Below are 18,599 nucleotides of genomic sequence, written 5' to 3' on the forward strand. Positions count from 1 at the left end.
AATCCTGAGCGGTTATTATTCCAATTTCTCATTTTTGCAGATGAGAAAATGGGGTTGGAGAAGTCATGTTAAACTGTGCATGGTTATAGCTCTGGGTAAGCCCTGAGCTAAAGGCAGGCCCTGAGCAGCCTGACTCCAAGGCCCATGCTCTTCTCCATGAGTCCACAGAGTGTGATTCACTTTGATGAAAATCACACACAATCCCCTCTCAGCTACCTATGACAGCCTGACAGGTTTATTTTTGAAGGTTCAACCCAGTGATTACGAAGAGAAGGAAGCGCATTCTCGAATTCTAAAGAAGAACGGGTGAAAAGAGACCATCCAGCTGTGAAATGGGAGTTCAGAGCTTGTTTTCTTGGTTTATTCGTGCTCAATTGTGTGTGCACCGATGTTCATTAGGGTGTTTTAAGTGTCTTCATTGGGCTACAATAACATGGATTTTTTTTTTTCTCTCCTTGTCTTTCAGGTATGGAAAAATTGTATCCACAAAGGCAATCCTCGACAAAAACACAAATCAGTGCAAAGGTAGGTGTCAGGGCATCTGTACCATACTGTCCCCCTGATGGTTCCTCCTACATGAGGCCCAGGCACCAGTTCACATGTACAGTATATGGCCAACCTTCTTAATAATGCCGTGGCTTTGATGAGTTGTATTTCTAGTAACATTGCTCATTAATTTTTTTCATTAACAAACAAAATGAAAATCACAAATCAGAACAAGTATCAAATTGCTCCAGCATAAAACTAAATTACCGCCTAACAACTTTGGGTTGTCTGATTTGAATGATATCATCACTGATGCAAATTGATTTCCTATATAAAAATGAGAAACTCTGGGGAAAAGTTTCCCATGCAAAACACGTTTTAATTTATCTGTTGTTTAAAGCTTTAACTACATTGGTTGACTAGGAATGAATTTACTGATGGGCCCATTGTGTCTAAGCTTCAGCTGCAAGCATCTCCCGGGATCTCAGAATTCATATCGTACCAACGCTTCTTTTTTTTTTTTTTCCTGGAAATATTTCTGAAGTTATTTGACTGTATCCGTGGCTCATGATTTTTCACGTCTGGAAATCTGGTACTCTTTTAAAGGTTGTGTTAATTTATCTGTGAAATCTATATGGTCTCTCTTGCATGACTCAGTTCTTACTGGAAAACTGGAATGCTTTTTGTAACATGTATTATTTGTTTTTTCTCTAATCTCGTCATTATGAAATAATACCAACATCAAGAAATATGGTGGAGCCAAGATCTTTCTAAATACTGCCCCTACTTCACATACAAATGTAACTCGCACAAGTTTTAGTAACAGTCACATACCACAGATATGTCCTAGCCTAATCAGGTAAACTAGTGAGATTCAATTCAGTGACTTTTTTTAAAATCCTATATATTCTTTATATCCTATAAACTCACAAATGCTGTAGGTATTTAGCTACTACAAGGTAAAATAATAAGGCATCATTTCTATCATGTAATAGTTCAATTTCTAATTGAAAAGGAAACCACCAAGAAAATGAAGAAACTGATTTTATGTATGTGTTAGAATCAGTGTACCAGCCTAATATATGTGAAAGTATAGCAGAAATATCTGTAATAGAGGAATCTACAAATACTAAGAGAGGAGAATATAGAGCTTCCTTTGGGGGAATGAAGTGTGTAAAGGCAAGGCAGAATGGATGGGCTTGAAAAGTTGGTGTCTGAGAGAAAGCATTTCAGACATAACTAGAATAGAAAAACCGCATAGGTAATAACATTGGTGGAGAGAAGGAAAGGGGCAAGATTTTGGAGGCTTTGAAAAAGTTATCCTGGATATCTTGAACTAAATTCTATACACAACCCTTCTACGTTTTTGGAGCAGAAATGATAACGATACTACCTGTAATTTACAAAAGTGATTTTGCAGGAGTGAGTGAAACAATGATAATGGGAGGTGGTGATGGGGGTGGAGAACAGGAGGCAGAGAAAAAGCAATGCCGATTTGCGATCCATAGATCACAAGGAAAAGGAGGAAAGTCCCCCAGGCACTGTTAGAGAAATGGAAAGGGGTCACCGTGAGGGTTTTCAAAGGTTGAATTAAATGTTTTATATGATGGTGGAAGGATGTGGGCAGCGAGGCCCACATGTAGAGCTGTCATGATTGGAGAAGAGGGCTGTGTCATTTACTGAGATAAGAAGTCCAGAAGTAGCGGTAGGTTGTGAGTTATGTGTTGGACATCCGGAGCTGGAGGCCCTGATGTAGCATCCATTTGGGAGAGGTCAAGGTGGGGCTACAGGAAAGCTCGGAGTGGCACGTGGTGACTGCAGTCAAGGGAGCAGATAATAACACCAAAGGATAACTCCTGGTGGGGGTGGTAGCAGGTGGGGTCCATTAGGGTAGGCAGCTGAAAACTGAATCTTGGAGAACACACGAGAACAAAGAAGGATCGTGATTGCCAGATACTCATCACTCTCTGCCTCTGGGAAGCATATGGTATTGTTGCAGAAAGGTGGACCCCTTCTAGGCCTGAAAGTGGGCTCTTGTCTAACACTCAGAAATGAGTTGTCGGAAGAGACACACGTGCTGACAAAGCAAAAGAGTTTATTGGGAAGGGGTGCCCTCGCAGAGAGCAACAGGTTAAGGGAAACCGGGACACCTGCTCTGCCACATGGCCTGCAGTCTCAGGTTTTATGGAAATGGGGTTAGTTTCCAGGTTGTTTCTGACCAATCAAACCTGGTCTGGCTGAAAGTCCTTCCTGGTGGTGCATGTACCACTCAGCCAAGATGGATTCCAGCCCCAAGGATTCTGGGGAGTTGGTCACCTCCTTCCTTCTATTGTCCCCCTCCCAGTTAGTCGTCAGGGCAGCACCATGTTCCTTATCCGTGTCTCTTTTTGTGAGACAACTCGTGCAAGCAATTATTATCATGCCTGGCCAAGGTGGGCCATTTCAGTCAATGGTTTCCTAACATGTTCCAACCCATTTCCAAGTCTTTTGGGAAAAAATAACCCGCTGGTGGCTCAGCAGGTTAAGGATCTGATGTTGTTACTGCTGTGTCATGGGTTCAATCCCTGGCCGAGGAATTTCTTATGTGCCTATGTATTTGTATTTATGAACATCCAGGGAAAATTGAGGCACCCAAATCAGGCAATCAAGCATATCATTTGAGGTCCAAGAAGAAAGGCACATGCTTCACAGACAAGCAGCCCTGTGAACCTCAGCAGATCTCATGACCTGTCTGATCTTTGGAGTGGTCCATATGAATGGACCCTGCTCCAGGCAAAGTTGTGTTCAAGAATACAGTTATGTCTTGTTACTGCACAACACTGCTGACAACAAAAACGTCAGCTGCCAGCCTGGAAAAAATGTACTCTTGTACCATGATTGTAAAGTTTGAAGAGGAAGGGAGGGGGATGAATCGAATTATCTGAGTTTCCATAAGCAATATCTCTTAACAGTGGGGTTGCCGATCTGGACAAACACCGTGGGTAGTCTTACCTCGCTCCTAACACTCCTAATCCACATTCTCTTGTAACTGCTTATTTAATTTTTTCTCTTTCTCCAAAGAGAGCTGTATTTTATTTTTTAAAGTTTATTTTATTGAAGTAGAGTTGATTTACAATGTTGTGTCATTTTCTCCTATGTGGCAAAGTGATTCAGTTTTACTTTTTCCATATTCTTTTCCATTATGATTTATTACAGGATATTGAATATAGTTCCCTTGTGCTATACCATAGGACCTTGTTGTTTCTCCATTCTAGTATAATAGTTTGGCATCTGCTAATCCCAGACTCCCAATCTACCCCACTCTCATCCCAAAGAGACCTTTAAACTCAATGAAGACAGGACTTGTGTAATCTAGAAAACTTATCTTCAGATCAGAGCATTGCATGACTGTCTATTGGGAATATCCAAAGAAAATATTGGGACATATCTCTGTTTTTATATCAACTTTCTGTGTGAGTTTTATAATGTACATATTGGTATAGTTTTACAAATGCTCATGCTAACAGATCAATATGTAAATTTTGGGTGTGCTGCACTAAGATATTTTCATTCATAGTAATATGGATATAAAAAGTAGTTTGGGAGTTCCTCTTGTGGCTCAGTGGTTCATGAAACCAACCTGTATCCATGAGGACATGTGTTCGACCCCTGGCCTCGCTCAGTGTGTTAAGTATCTGGCGTTGCTGTGGCTGTCGCATAGGCCAGCAGCTGTAGCTCAGATTAGACCCCTGGCCTGGGAACCTCCCTATGCTTCAGTGTGGTCCTAAAAAGACAAAAATAAAAAATAAAAAATAAAAAAGTACTTTGGAGATGAATGACCTTAAGCATAATAAGCAGTGATAGATTTGGAAGGAAAAAAATGGAGAGAGGGAAGGAGGGCGGAAAGGGAGGGAGAAATAAAGGCAGGGACCATGGAACCACCTGGGGAAGTCATTGAACAAGGGCAGTTAAGGATGATTTTATGGGAGTGCAGAGAGGTATTAGAACTTTTGCCTTGAGGGTAGTGTGAAAAAGGCAGGGTGATTGGATATTTCACACTGATGAAAACATCTAGCTGCCTTTTCTGGCCTCAGCATGGAACCTGTGGATGGCAGTGTGACCTTCACCAAGAACAGAGGGGAGGTACCCTAAAAGTAAGCGCTTACCATCTGAGAAGTACTAATGTCACTTTCATGTTTGGAGGGAAAATACTACTCTAATGGTATTATGAGTACTACTCAAAGGTTTTTGTTTTTTGGGTTTTTTCCCCCCCATAAAAATGGCCCTTGAAATAGTTCCAGGTAGAAACTGTGTACGGTTGGGAACAGAGAGCAATTCCACTTAAGGAAAGTTGTTTAGAGTTGATGAGCATGTGAGCAAGTTGCTGAGGTTGGGAGGAAGGTTGTTGTGGAGTTCAAGGAGCTAAAGGGAAGGGCGCTAGATTAGCATTTAAAAGTTGATTTAAGTAGCCAAGAACAATAGCATGACTAGTATTAGAAAAATGGACTGATCCAGAAGGTATTTGCGGAATAATATTAGGAATGGTACCAGGAGTCTCAGATGAATGTGAAAGTGAGGGTGCATTGCTTATAAAATGTTTTGATGTGACTCCAATTGGAGGTGTAAGGCAGGAGAGAAACCATACGGAGTTAGGAGCAAGGAGGTCTCCCCACCTACATGTCCACTTGGGAGGAGAGATGGTGGTAGGGAGAACCTGAGAAGGTTACAAAGGAGTAATGTCCTCAGGAGGAATTTGTTAATGATTAGAACCATGCAAATTAAAGTAATTTGCAGTGATAGTTTATATCCACTCAGGTAGCAAACATAACACACAGGCCATCAAATGCTGGTTACCGTGAAACCAATTTGTCCCTTCTCTATTGGTATCGTGCTACATTGGAAAAGCCTTTTAAAAAGTCAGTATGCAAAGAGCAATAAAGAATGTAATTCTATGGAGAGTGTTGTTTCAAATATTTTATGTGGACATTTTTTTTTATATGTTTTATATACTCACTTTTAGAACTCCTTTATTCTCTATATGCGGGCAAATATAGGAAACATCCCAATTCCAGCTTATGGAACATGTACGACTGACTTAAGGCCATTACCATGATAGTTGAGAGGACCAAACTATGGGAAATCATGAAATTGTTTACTAGAGGAAGTTAAGTGAATATGGAAGAATATAAAATAGTGTGCACAATAAATATGGAGCAACGGAAACATTTGAGAGTCCAAAGTGCTCATGGGTAAGTTTGCGGTAGGGCCAGAAATGTCTGGTTTGAACAATGCCTTTCCACTTAGTAGCTCTGTGACCTGTGGTCAAACCCTCAACTTTGCTGGGTCCCCTTCTATAACATCATAATAGTAATAGGACCCGACTCCATAATCAAATGATTGTATACAGTATTGCAATTTAAGAAAAAAGATGTGTTAAGGTGATAGATTACTATTAACTTCACATTTCTCCAAATCTGTTATATTGTCTTTTCAGGCAAAACAAAATAGCTGTTGGAAAAATTAACGTGGTTTCAACTATATTTATATTTTGGCAATTCTTTCTGTGAAACCTGAGTAGCGCATGACTATGTTTCTTTGCTTTTTGTAAAATAACTTTGATGAAAACAGCAATGGATTAGGAGAGAATGTTATACATTGCTTCTTTAAGTAGAAGGTAGAAAAGAGGTCTTCTTGACTATTGCTTTCTTAAGGAAAGAAATAGAAGAGTATTTGAGGTGGCTTTTTTCAACAAAATCACTAAGGGCATTGAGTCTGTCATTAGAGAATGCAAATTGGATTTGGTCTTCTCAGAGATGCTTGCTTCTGAATCATTTGCAATTTTGCCTCCAGACTAAGGCCATGCAATTAAAACCAAATATTACCAAGACAGGATTTATTTCTTTTTTTTGTTTTTAAAGATATGATATGAATTCAGTTTTTCTGAGCTATTGCACATGCAGGGTATTCTACTCAAGTTAGTGTTTAGTGAAGTATGAGAAAATGCATGTACTAGTCTCCTTAGAGGTGAAAAAGAAAAGGCATCAAAATTAACCTTGTGGTATTAAGCCAGCTCTGGACTCTTTTAACTGTGTCTTAGCATCTGAAATAAGGCTTTTGTTCCTTCCTGCATCCCACCCAGGCCCTCTGAGTCTGTCTGTATGGTAGGCAGGCCCAGATAAACATCCTCACTATTCTGAAAGGGGTCATGAGGAACTCTTTTAACACAACGTCTCCTTTTCAAGATTGTTCTTTCTTGGGTGGTGGCTGCGGCAGCTTTCATTCTGTATAATACAGCAACATAAAACAAAACAGTCACCATCAGGCCAAAATGACCAGAAATTGCTGAACAAAGCAGGCAGCAGCTCCAGATGGAGAGTAATGAAAAACAGACCACAGTTCATTCAGAGTCTCAAACACAAGGACCAAATAAGAGCTATTGTACAAGTCACTGAGATTTGCACTGCTTTGTTTGGGTTTTTTCTTTTTTTGTTTTTTGGTGTTTTTTTTGTTTGCTTTTTTGTTTTTTGTTTTTTGGTTGCTGTTGTTACTTTGTTTTTCCCCATGTGTTTTCCTCCTTGGTCCAGCTTATTTGCTAATTTAAAAAAATCAGGGGAAATGAAATGAAAGAAGCCATTGAAAACAAGGTGTAAATCTTCAATGAATTGACTTGTCTCTGCCTTTTCCTGCTTTTTAAGTTTGGCTTCCTCCGTACCACCCCACACCCCCGCCAACCATTTTTTTCTATGTGTTTAGAGCAGAGGGAATGAGTAATGGATATTCCATAGAAAGTTTCCATGCCTAAGAGCCAAAGGATATAAGAGTAACTAGAATGTGCCAAGCATACCAACTTCTGAGAGCTTGAAATACTCCCTTCTTGCCTTTGTTTTTGCAGGCTGGTCGAATTATATTTATGGACAATTGTGTTGCCTTTACCATTTCGTTGGACCCCTAAAGTCAAAGTTGAAGATAATTATCCAAAACTTCTGAAATCATCCATGAATGCTATCATTCATTCTTTAGTAAATAAAACTCTAAATTGTCATTCTTCTACAAGAGAAGTCATTCTGCACACCTTGTTCATTTTATAGAGAGAACTGGACCGCACCTAGATTGTTTCAAGGAGGGGTGTGAATGAATCCATTGAGCATTTCTAGATTCATGGCCATGTTATATGCTTGTTTAAAAAAAAACAGGAGTAACTGCATAGGAGGCCATACACTTGGACAAATTTGGAATTAATCAATTTTATTTATTATTTAACTTTCTCGCTTCCTCACTGACAGGGAATATTTATATACCAAGTGAGGAAACTGTGGATTTCTGTATTAAATCCCATGAACTTGAAAGGAGGGGTGGATACTCTATTTTGCCATATTTTTATGTGATTGTGTAAGCCAGGTGTACCCTATACCTAAGGGCCAGTCCTGGTAAGTGACACTGACATGCACCTGGGTGGAAAGTATATGTATAAGTAGAACCATTTGGCTTCCAGAAAACAGCAGTCCACAAAGAAACTAAGCAAATACAGGAAGAAAATAACACCATGAAAAGCTTCTTTCCTAGTACCTGTTATTCCCCAAAACCAGTTCAAACTAAAATGTTCTGGGAGTTCCCTGGTGGCTCAATGGCTTAAGGGTCTGGCATTGTCACTGGTGTGACACAGGTTTTATCCTTGGCCCAGGAACTTCCACATGCCACAGGGCCACCAAATAAATAAATAAATAATCTGAGAAATTTATGATTCAGAGGGATTTCTTTTAAAAGAACTAGCCCACTCACCCAGGTGGCCTCAGTCTATGGAGCAAGAAGCCCAAGAAGCAAAATAACTTGAAAAACACATTTATTTAATTTTCAAATATTGGTATTAGGTTCCAGAACAAAAAAATATGAGAATAGTTCTGTTTAGACAAATGCACCCCATTTCCCTTTGGGATATGAAGTTGTGATATTTCCCTGAACTTCTTCATGAAATATTAAAAAAAATATTGGAGTATAGTTGATTTACAATGTTGTGATAATTTCTGCTGTACAACACAGTGACTTGGTTGTACATAAGGAGACACCCATCCTTTTCCATATTCTTTTCCCATATCACAGAATATGGGGGAGGTTTCCCTGTGCTATACAGCAGGTCCCTGTTAGCCAGCCATTCCATATTTAACAGGGTACAGTGCACAGCCAGTTCCAAACCCCTAGTCCATCCCTCCCTTGAAGCTTTCCCCTTTGGTAACTAAATTTGTTTGCAAAGTCTGTGCATCTGTTTCTGTTCTGTAAATAAGTTCATTTGTATTCCTTTTTTAGATTCCACATGTGATATCATACAATTTTGTTTTTCTCTAACTTACTTTGCTTAGGATGATAATCTATAGGTTCATACATGTTGCTACAAATGGCATTATTTCATTCTTTTTTATGGCTGAGTAATATTCCATTGTGTATATGGACATCTTTTTAATTTGTTCCTTTATGGATGTATATTTAAAGGCTTCCATGTCTTGGTTATTGTAAATAGTATTGCAGTGAACACTGCAGTGCAGATATCTTTTCAAATTCTGGTTTTCTTTGATCTTTTGTGAATTTTACTCTAATATACACCAGTATTAATTTTACCACAAGCCACATGTGATCAATACATAAACATATATTTGCTCCTTTGGTATTGATAGCGACTTTTATTTTCATCTCAGAAAATGTTACTTTGTGTAGGAACTTTGTTAACTTCAGTCAGAATTGTCCTGTAGGTACCTTTTTCATAAAATTTTTGCTGCAGAGTTCCTGTCGTGGCACAGCGGTTAGCGAATCCAACCAGAAACCATGAGGTTGCAGGTACGATCCTTGCTCAGTGGGTTAAGGATCCAGTATTGTCGTGAGCTGTGGTGTAGGTTGCAGATGCGGCTTGGATCTGGTATTGCTGTGGCTGTGGCATAGGCCAGCAGCTGTAGCTCCAATTCGACCCCTAGCCTTGGAACCTCCATATGCTGCAGGTGTGGCCCTAAAAAGCAAAAAAGAAAAAGAAAAAATATTTGCGGTGGGCCTCTTTTGAGAAATATCCATTTTTTATAGTCTTATAGCCAAAGTTAGGAAAGAACAACTATTTTCAAGGTAAATGGTCTCCATGTGTTATCTCTAACTCAGCCAGATGACTACAGCTAAAGACATGCCTCCTGTCAAAGATAATCCTTCCTGACCTGTTGTTCTCAATATTTTAGAGGGGTGTTTATGAAGATAATGTTGAGGACAATGATGGTGATGATGGTGTGTCAACTTGGGGAAGTCTTTGAAATAAATGTAAAAGAAAATATGTACTCATGTTTTGGGAGTCATACAACTACACATTTTTCTTCAAAATTGTTTTATACCTTTATGTGTACTCTGTATTTGCTTGTAATCACTGTTAATATACATACCAGGCAATAGTAAGACTATCTACCAACATTAGCTTTAATAAGAACGTTGCTGTTTTCAGCATAAATTTGTTATTTGACATTGTTTAATGCTGTAACCTATCTCCCTATCTCTGGCATGTGAAGAAATCATTGGACTGGAAAACAATGAAATAATTTGTGGGGCACTTAAAAATCAAATGGTAGAGTTGCATTGCTCTTAGTCATAATCTGAATGAGACTTGTGCTAACCTACGTCTTCTATCTAAACACAAATCCTATTGTCATGATACTCTGTTTTTTGTGTGTGTGTGTTTTGTTTGTTTTTTTTGTTTTTTTGTTTGTTTGTTTTTTTGTTTTCCTGATCCTGTTCTTAAGTTCCCTATTTTTAGGGCTTTTTTTTAATGTTAAAAAAAAATGCTCACTCTTCTTACCTCTGCTAGTCTAGAGGTTATTTCTTCCAGAATGATCTCTTCTCAAGAAGTCCTTAGTAGACTCTCCCCATCCTATTTACACACTTTACAATACCAGCTCCTCTGAGGATCATCTGATAGCAGAGATCTTATACTCTGTCATCACTTGTGCTTTTGTGATTAGAGTGTGTTTTCATCGGGATTATAAACTCCTCATGCTTCTAGTGGGCCTTATTTTCTACTGCCAAGGTATTGAGGAAACGGGATAGTTCAGAAGGGTCTTAGATTCCAGGAGCTTTATCTTTCCCTCTGGGAGGCTTTGATGTCACATCAGTGAAAATACAAACATGGCTGGGTATGTATATTCTCCAGACCTGTAAAAACACCAAGGATACCAGAGGCCTAAAGTGCACATTTATCAGAATTGTTCTTTAAAAGGAAGCATTTATATCTAAGAATATCTATTAGTGTGTAATTATTCCATTGAGTCATTTGATGTTATCTATTTCATTCACCAATGATTGCACAAATATATGGGAAATCCAATACAGGAATATTTATTTTAAATAACATGGGAAATGTAATGATGTGGAGTGGATAAATGTGATACCCGCATGTGTCCAGTTTATATCACATAAAAACATATCCTTTCAAATATAGGAATTTAAAAGATAGTTTTTTTGTTTTTTTTTTTCCAAAAAATCTCCACTTAGTCCTTCAAGGATTTTCCAAATGAAGTCTATACTGAGAAACTCTCTGTGTAATAATCTTAGTTTACTTGAACAAGTTACATAATGTCTCTAAGCATCCGTTTCCTTAACTGTCAGATGAGGTTATTTATGCCTACAATGAAAAAAGCATTTTCAAAATTATACCAAATCATGTTTGTAATGTGTCCGGCATGTCTGCCAGGTAAATTTTCCTATGGCCTTGGACTTGGATTTCTTCTCATAGGAACCATATTGTCAAGAGCACCTACATATCTTATACAATTTCATGCAGTTCTGAGTACTATTGAAGTGTTCAAAGAATGTGTATTTCATGAATGGACATGTGTTTATTGAGACTGGCTTTGTTAATAGAACAAAGTATAAGCACTTAAAGGACATTTCTTTCTTACATTTTGGTGTTGCTATATGATATCCCCCAGGATTTTTCAAGGTCTATAAACCTGATGTCTTTGAGGAAAAGTGCATTCTGTCACAGTGGCAGGTGGTGAAATTCATTCTGAGTTAGATTGGTTCAGAAAGAAGAAAAATGCCCCTTTGTTCACTCTTTTGTTATGATGTTCACTCCATGATGTTCTATTACACGTTCAAAGGTAAAAGAAAAAAACAAAGCCTAAAGATTCTTTCTTCCTTAGTTTAAAAACTATAGTAAAATCGTATTTTGTTTAGGGATTGTGAACCATCATTTTACATGATGCTTGTCATCATTCTTATTGCCTTATTGGTTATTCATGTGGCTTTTTTGTTATCAAGAAAGATCACTTTTAATGAATGTGCATGTTGCTCTTAAAGTTGCTATTTTTATGAGTTCCCTGGTGGTCCACTGGTTAAGCATCTGCATTGTCACTACTGTGGCTCCAGCCACTGCTGTGATTAAGGTGGGATCTCTGGCCTGGAAACTTCAGCATGCTGTAGGCATGCATGCCCCTCCCCCCCAAATTAAGCTATTTTCCCTTACTTTTAGTAAAGAAATGAGAACTCTAGGGTAGAAAGGAGAAAAACTCATTCACATGACTAAAAAAAAAATGTAAAAACTGAAATTTAATTTGAAAGATGAATGCATAATTTATGATTCTGTAAATGGCTGTAAGTGGGTTCACATGTCTCTTTATCCATAAAATATTTTTGATATAAGGTCTCTATTTCATAGAATCATTTTACAAACTGGCTTGGTTTCCTGTGTTATCAAATAAGAAAATATAGCAAGGTTTGCATTGGATTTGTACTACTACTCTTAAGAAAAAGGCAGTTTATTTTAATTACAAGGCATCTGGAGCTGACTTCAGCCCTGAGTTGGGAGAAACTTGTAACCATGAAGCATCCTTAGAACACCTTCTCTGTGCCACATTTAAAGATACAGTTTCTCTCAAGAAGAAATAATAAAATGCTTAAGCTGCAAATATCACAGCTGTTCACATCCTCAGGGCTTGTCCACTCTGGGAAAAGCAGGAGCTGAAACAAAAGATGTTAGGGGAAGCAACTGCTAAAGAACACATCAGGCTTTGGGTTTAAGGGCAATGTGAAAAATAGATGGTAATAAATGAAACCAAGTGGCAAAATTCCATAGGCTATAAGGCACCTTGGAATTTATGTCTTTGGGGGAACTTTTATTATAATAGATAATTAAAGTGAGAATTGTAGCTTTTTATTGAAGAGTGAAAGAAATTTTTTTTCTCTTAAGAAAGAATTATGTGAGGGAGAATTTAGAGGCTCATTAAAAAACACTATTTAAAGAACTATGATTAAAAAGTTTCTCAGGGTTCTCACGAAATATTTTTTGAGTAACAAGGGGTTAAAGATCAAAAAACCTCTAATTTCATTCACAAGATATAAAGAAATTATGGCTCATAAAGAAGCAAGTAATGGAACTGAGGATAATTTTACTAGAGGAATTTTTTATTTTATTTTTTAAATAAAAATTGTGCTTTAGGTGGATGTCATAGTGATTTGACGTGTGTATACGTAGTGAAATGATTACTACAGTCAAGTTTACTAACATTATCAAATCACTTACCATTTTTGTGTGTGTATGTACATGTTTGATGAAATCCACTCTCTTAGCACATTTCCAGGATTCAGTTCGGCAGTATTAACTAGACTCACCATGCTGCCCATTAGATCTCTAGACAAGGTCAACCACATGACAACAATTTTGTACCCTTACACTAGCATCATCCCATTTCCCCCTATCTTTCTACTCTCCCCCATCTTTCTACATGTTTCTTTTGCTCCATTTCATTTTTGTACCCTTACACCAGCATCACCCCGTTTCCTATATCTTTCCTGTGTATTTGATTTTCTAAATTCCACAGATAAATGATATCATGTAAGGGGATGAATATAAATGCCAAAGTCCTTAACGAAATACTAGCAGATCAAATCCAAAAATATGTTAATAGGTGCATACACCATGATCAAGTGGGATTTATCCCAGGGATGCAAGTAGTTTTCAATATTTGCAAATCAATTAGTGTGATACACCACGTTAATGAATTGAAGAGTAAAAACCATATGATCATCTCAATAGATGCAGAAAAGCTTTTGACAAAATCCAACACCCATTTATGTCTAAAAACCCTCTAGAAAATAAGCATAGAGGGAACCTATTTGAATGCCATAGACACCATGTATGATAAATATACAGCTAACATTATTCTCAACAGTGAAAAGCTGAAAGAATTTACACTAAGATCAGGAATAAGACAAGGATGTCCACTATTGCCACTTCTGTTCAACATAGCTTTGGTAGTCCTAGCCACAACAATCAGAGAAGAAAAATAAATAAAATGAATATAAATTGGAAAAGAAGTAAAATTGTTGCTTTATGCAGATGACATGATATTATACATAGAAAATGTTAAAACACTATCAGAAAACTACTAGAGCTCATCAATGGATTCAGTGAAGTTGCGGAATACAAAATTAATACACAAATTTCTCACATTTCTAACGCTAACGAAAGGTTAGAAGAGAAATTAAGGAAACAGTTCCATTTACTATCACATCAAAAATAATAAAATATCTAGGAATATATTTGCCTGCCAAAGGAGGCTAAGGACCTTTACTCTGAAAACTATAAGGTGCTATTGGAAGAAATCAAAGTTGACACAGATAGAAAGACATACCACTTCTTGGATTAGAAGAATCAATGTTGTCAAAATGACTATAGTACCCAAGGCAATCTACAGATTCAATGCAATTCCTGTCAAATTACCAAGGGCATTTTACACAGAACTAGAGCAAAAATTAAATATGTATGGAAATATGAAAGACCCCTAATAGTCAAAGAAGACCTGAGAAAGGAAAACAAAGCTGTAGGAATCAGGTTGACTTCAGACTGCACTACAGAGCTACAGTCATCAAAACAGTATGTCACAACAAACAAACAAACAGGAATATAGATCAATGGAACAGGATAAAAAGCCCAGGAAAAAAACTCATGCCCCTTTGGTCAACTAATCTATGACAAAGGAGGGGAAAAAAAAATAGAGAAAAGACAACCTTCTTAGTAATTGGTGCTGTGAAAACTGGACAGCTACATGTAAAAGAATTAAATTAGAGTACTCTCTAATACTATACACAAAAATAAACTGAAAAGGATTAAAGACCTAAATATAAGGCTGTATACTACACAACTCTTAGAGGAAAACATAGGCAGAATACTCTGTGATAAAAACCACAACAGTATCCTCTCACATCTGCCTCCTAAAGTAATGAAAATTAAAACAAACAAATGGGACCTAATTAAATTTAAACATTTTTGCACAGCAAAGGAAACCATATCAAAAAGAAAATACACCCCACAGAATGGGAGAAAATATTTGCAAGTGAAGTGACTGACAAGGATTAATCTCCAAAATATACAAAAAACTCATGCAGCTTGATAAAAAAAAAAAGCCCAATCAAAAAATGGGCAGAAGATCGAAATAGACATTTCTCCAAAGACATGCAGATGGCTGGAAAACACATGAAAAGATGCTCAACATCAATAATTATTAGAGAAATGCACATCAAATATATGATGAGGTACCACCTTACAATAATCAGAATGGCCATCATCAAAAAATCTGCAAACAGTAAGTGCTGGAGAGGATGCTGAGAAAAGGGAATCCTCTTACATTGTTGGCGGGAATGTAAATTGGTACAATCAGTATGGAAAATGCTATGGAGGTGCCTCAAAAAGGCTGAAAAAAGAACTCCCATATGACCTAGCAATCCCACTGCTGGGCATCTATCCAGAAAAAAACATAATTCAAAAAATACATACATCCCAATTTCACTGCAGCACTATTTACATTAGCCAAGACATGGAAACAACCTAAATGACAACTGACAACAAAATGGATAAGGAAGATGTGGTACATATAAACAATGGAATATTACTCACCCCTAAAAAATGAGGGAGTTGGAGATCCCGTCGTGTCGCAGTGCTTAACGAATCCAACTAGGAACCACGAGGTTGTGGGTTCAATCCCTTCCCTTGCTCAGTGGGTTAATGATCCGTCGTTGCCGTGAGCTGTGGTGTAGGTCGCGGACACGGCTCGGATCCTGCGTTGCTGTGGCTCTGGTGTAGGCCAGCGACCCCTAGCCTGGGAACCTCCATATGCCGCGGGAGCAGCCCAAGAAATGGCAAAAAGACAAAAAAAAAAAAAAAAAGAGGGAGTTCCTATTGTGGTACAGTGGAAGTGAATCTGACTAGCATCCATGAGGATGTGGGTTCAATCCCTGGCCTTGCTCAGTGGGTTGGGGATCCAGCATAGCCATGAGCTATGGTGAAGGTCATAAACACAGCTCGGATCTGTTGTTGCTGTGGCTGTGGGGTAGGCTGGCAGCTGTAGCTCTGAATAGACCCCTAGTCTGGAAACTTCCATATGCCATGAGTGTGGCCCTAAAAACCAAAAAAAGAAAAAAGAAAAAAAGGAATAATGCCATTTGTGGCAAAATAGATGGACCTAGTGATTATCATACTAAATGAAGTAAGTCAGAGAAAGACAAACATCATTACAATATCACTTATATGTGGAATCTAAAAAAAAAAAAAGATACAAATTTACTTATTTTCAAAACAGAAACAGACTCCAGACTCACAGACTTTGAAAACAAACTTATGGTTACCAAAGGTGACAGGTGAGGAGGAGGGATGGACCAGGGGTTTGGGTTTGACATACACTCACTGTAGTATATGGAATGATGAGCCTATAGGGACAGGCTGTGTAGCATAAGTAATTCTACCCAATATATGTGAAAATCTATATGGGAAAAGAATTTGAAAAAGAATGGACATGTGTACATGTATAACTGAATCACTTTGTTGTACAGCGGAAATTTTCACAACATTGTAAATCAAATATACTTCGATAAAATTTTAAAAATGAAAAATGAAAAAAAATGATATCATGCTGTATTCATCTTTCCATGTCTGACATTTCATTTAATGTAATGTTCTCCGGATTCATCCATCTTGTTACAAATGACATGATCTCCTTTTTTTAAGGCTGAATAATATTTCATTCATTGTAATTGTGATATACTTATATCACATTTTCTTTCTCTCTTCATCCCTTACTAGACATTTGGGTTATTAACATGCCTTGGCTTTTGCGAATAATGCTTCAGTGAACAAGGAGGTGCAAGTATCTCTTTAAGGTACTAGTTTCATTTCCTTCAGCTATATACTCAGAATAGGTATTGCTGCATTATAATGGTAGTTATATTTTTATGCATTTGAGAAACTTCCATACTGTTTTCCCACAGTGGCTGTACTAGTGTATATTGCCATGAATAATGCAATATACACTATTCAGCCTTATAAATGACCTTCAGTGGAAAATCGAAAGCCAGCATGGTACACAAGGTGGTGAAAATATCAGCCATGCTGGCAAACCAGGCGAGGAAGACTTTTGTGGACTAAGGGCTGTCAGACCTACCAGCCTTTATCAACAATGTATCCCATCTACATTCCCTGAAGGAAGTAAAGTCTTCAACCTATTTCTCATCAACCTACCCAACAACCAATCAACCAATAAATCAAATAAAACAGACTAAAGGATCAAGACAGGGGAAAAAGCCAAAGAGGGGGTAGTGAAGCCCAGTGACAGAGATCAGGAATAGTGCCTTTGGTTTGTTTGCCAGGAAAGAAATAGTGCTTAACAAAGTGAGCTGGGGAATGAATTGATGATGCCCTGTGGGGTCCTCAGAAATACGATACATAGTGGCGGGGGAGTCAGGAGATGTATTTATACTAATATGCAGTGCAGTTAAGGCTTGGTCAAATAGTTGTTCATTATAGCGACGTCTAGTAGTCTTTTGGAACATTCCTGTAATTCATCAAAAGGGCAAATTTGTCTAGTGAAGGAATGCTGTTTGGCTCCAACATTGCTTAAAAGTACGTAGATGTGAATATCTTTTAGTGGTGCCTAAACTACTCTGCTGTTTTCATGAAGCCAGCCCACTTGACTCACTTGTGTACCTGCTTGGCCCTGGAAGGCATGCATGGCTTCAACTTTTAATAGCTTAGACCATTGTTGAATGATATCAAGTACCTCAGACAACTATTACTATTTCCATTTTACTGCTGAGCCAGCGAACCTGGAGGTAGTGGGCAACGCGTGGACCTGTACTGCCAGCATCCAATACAGTCTGTCAAAGCCTCACTCCCCACTATTTACTCTTTCTCCCTCAAAATAGTCTTATAAGTGAGACTAGCAGGATGAGTCTGGATTGTAGTAATGACAAGCAGACAAGCCCAGTGTTTTGTGTTTGCGTGAAGGCAGGCAGTTTGAAAGAAACATGCCATAACATTGACCCACCCCTTTCCATCCCACTATAAACAGTATTGATGGGAATTCTAGTTCTGTTGTGTCATCTTATATAGATGTAAAAGAAGGTGAAGTTGTGCCTTGAAAGCATAGATACCTTTTGAAAATACTTGGATCATTTTGTTTCATTTAGAGCCATTTTCTTTTCTTTTTTTTTTATTTTTTGAGAATCGTTTTCTCAAATGATAACTTCAATTTTGCACTTAAGTTCTATTGACCCATGTCTAGCCTTCCATTTGTGGAAGTGAGGAGCTTTAAAGCGAGGAGCAGTTTAGTCAATTTTAAGTGGGAAAATACCACAGAATTATGGATGGTGTTAGGCGGACAAAATGCAATTGAAAATTTCTCTTACTCTCAGAATTCAGAATGAGGCATGTGCTTCGTTAAAAGGCCTGTGTGGTAGAATTTCGCAGCAAACACTCACTTTCATCTTATTTAAGTTCTGTTTGGCTTGCCTCCCGTGTTTGCTTGCGGGGGTAAGGTTAAGACTTCTGGAGAGACCTCTCCATCCCAATTACTTACTCAGACTTCCTTCTATAAATAGCTTGTTCTTAGTTGTGGAGAGCATTTTGAGGTCATTGTCTTCTTGATGGATGAAGCCAGGGATAAACAATTATTTTCTTTTTGTTTGCTTCATTTTTAAAAATTTTATTGAAGTATAGTTGATTTATAATGTGTTAATTTCTGCTATACAGCAAGTTGCCTTAGTTATATATATGCGCATATCCATGCTTTTTCAGACTCTCTTCCCATGTGAGTTGTCATAGAATATTGAGTAGAGTTCCAATGTGC

General features: G+C 37.9%; 1 protein-coding gene across 36 annotated transcripts in view; it reads left to right on the forward strand.

Annotated features, from left to right (window-relative positions):
- The window catches only part of RBMS3 (RNA binding motif single stranded interacting protein 3), a 1,488,242-nt gene that overhangs the window by 962,519 nt on the left and 507,124 nt on the right, over positions 1 to 18,599 (forward strand). For all 36 annotated transcript variants that reach the window (XR_014822551.1, XM_021069971.2, XM_084987319.1 and 33 more), the window contains one exon: positions 467 to 525. Coding sequence is in view for 35 of the 36 variants with exons in the window: in XM_021069971.2 (XP_020925630.2) it covers positions 467 to 525 (59 nt within the window). In the remaining variant the exon portion in view is untranslated. The remainder of the gene's footprint in view (positions 1 to 466; positions 526 to 18,599) is intronic.

The sequence above is a fragment of the Sus scrofa genome, chromosome 13, assembly GCF_054392235.1.
Source record: "Sus scrofa isolate SSC_HxYL_T2T_F1_AM1 chromosome 13, Sscrofa_HxYL_maternal_Yorkshire_Landrace_v2.0, whole genome shotgun sequence".
NCBI lineage: Eukaryota > Metazoa > Chordata > Mammalia > Artiodactyla > Suidae > Sus > Sus scrofa.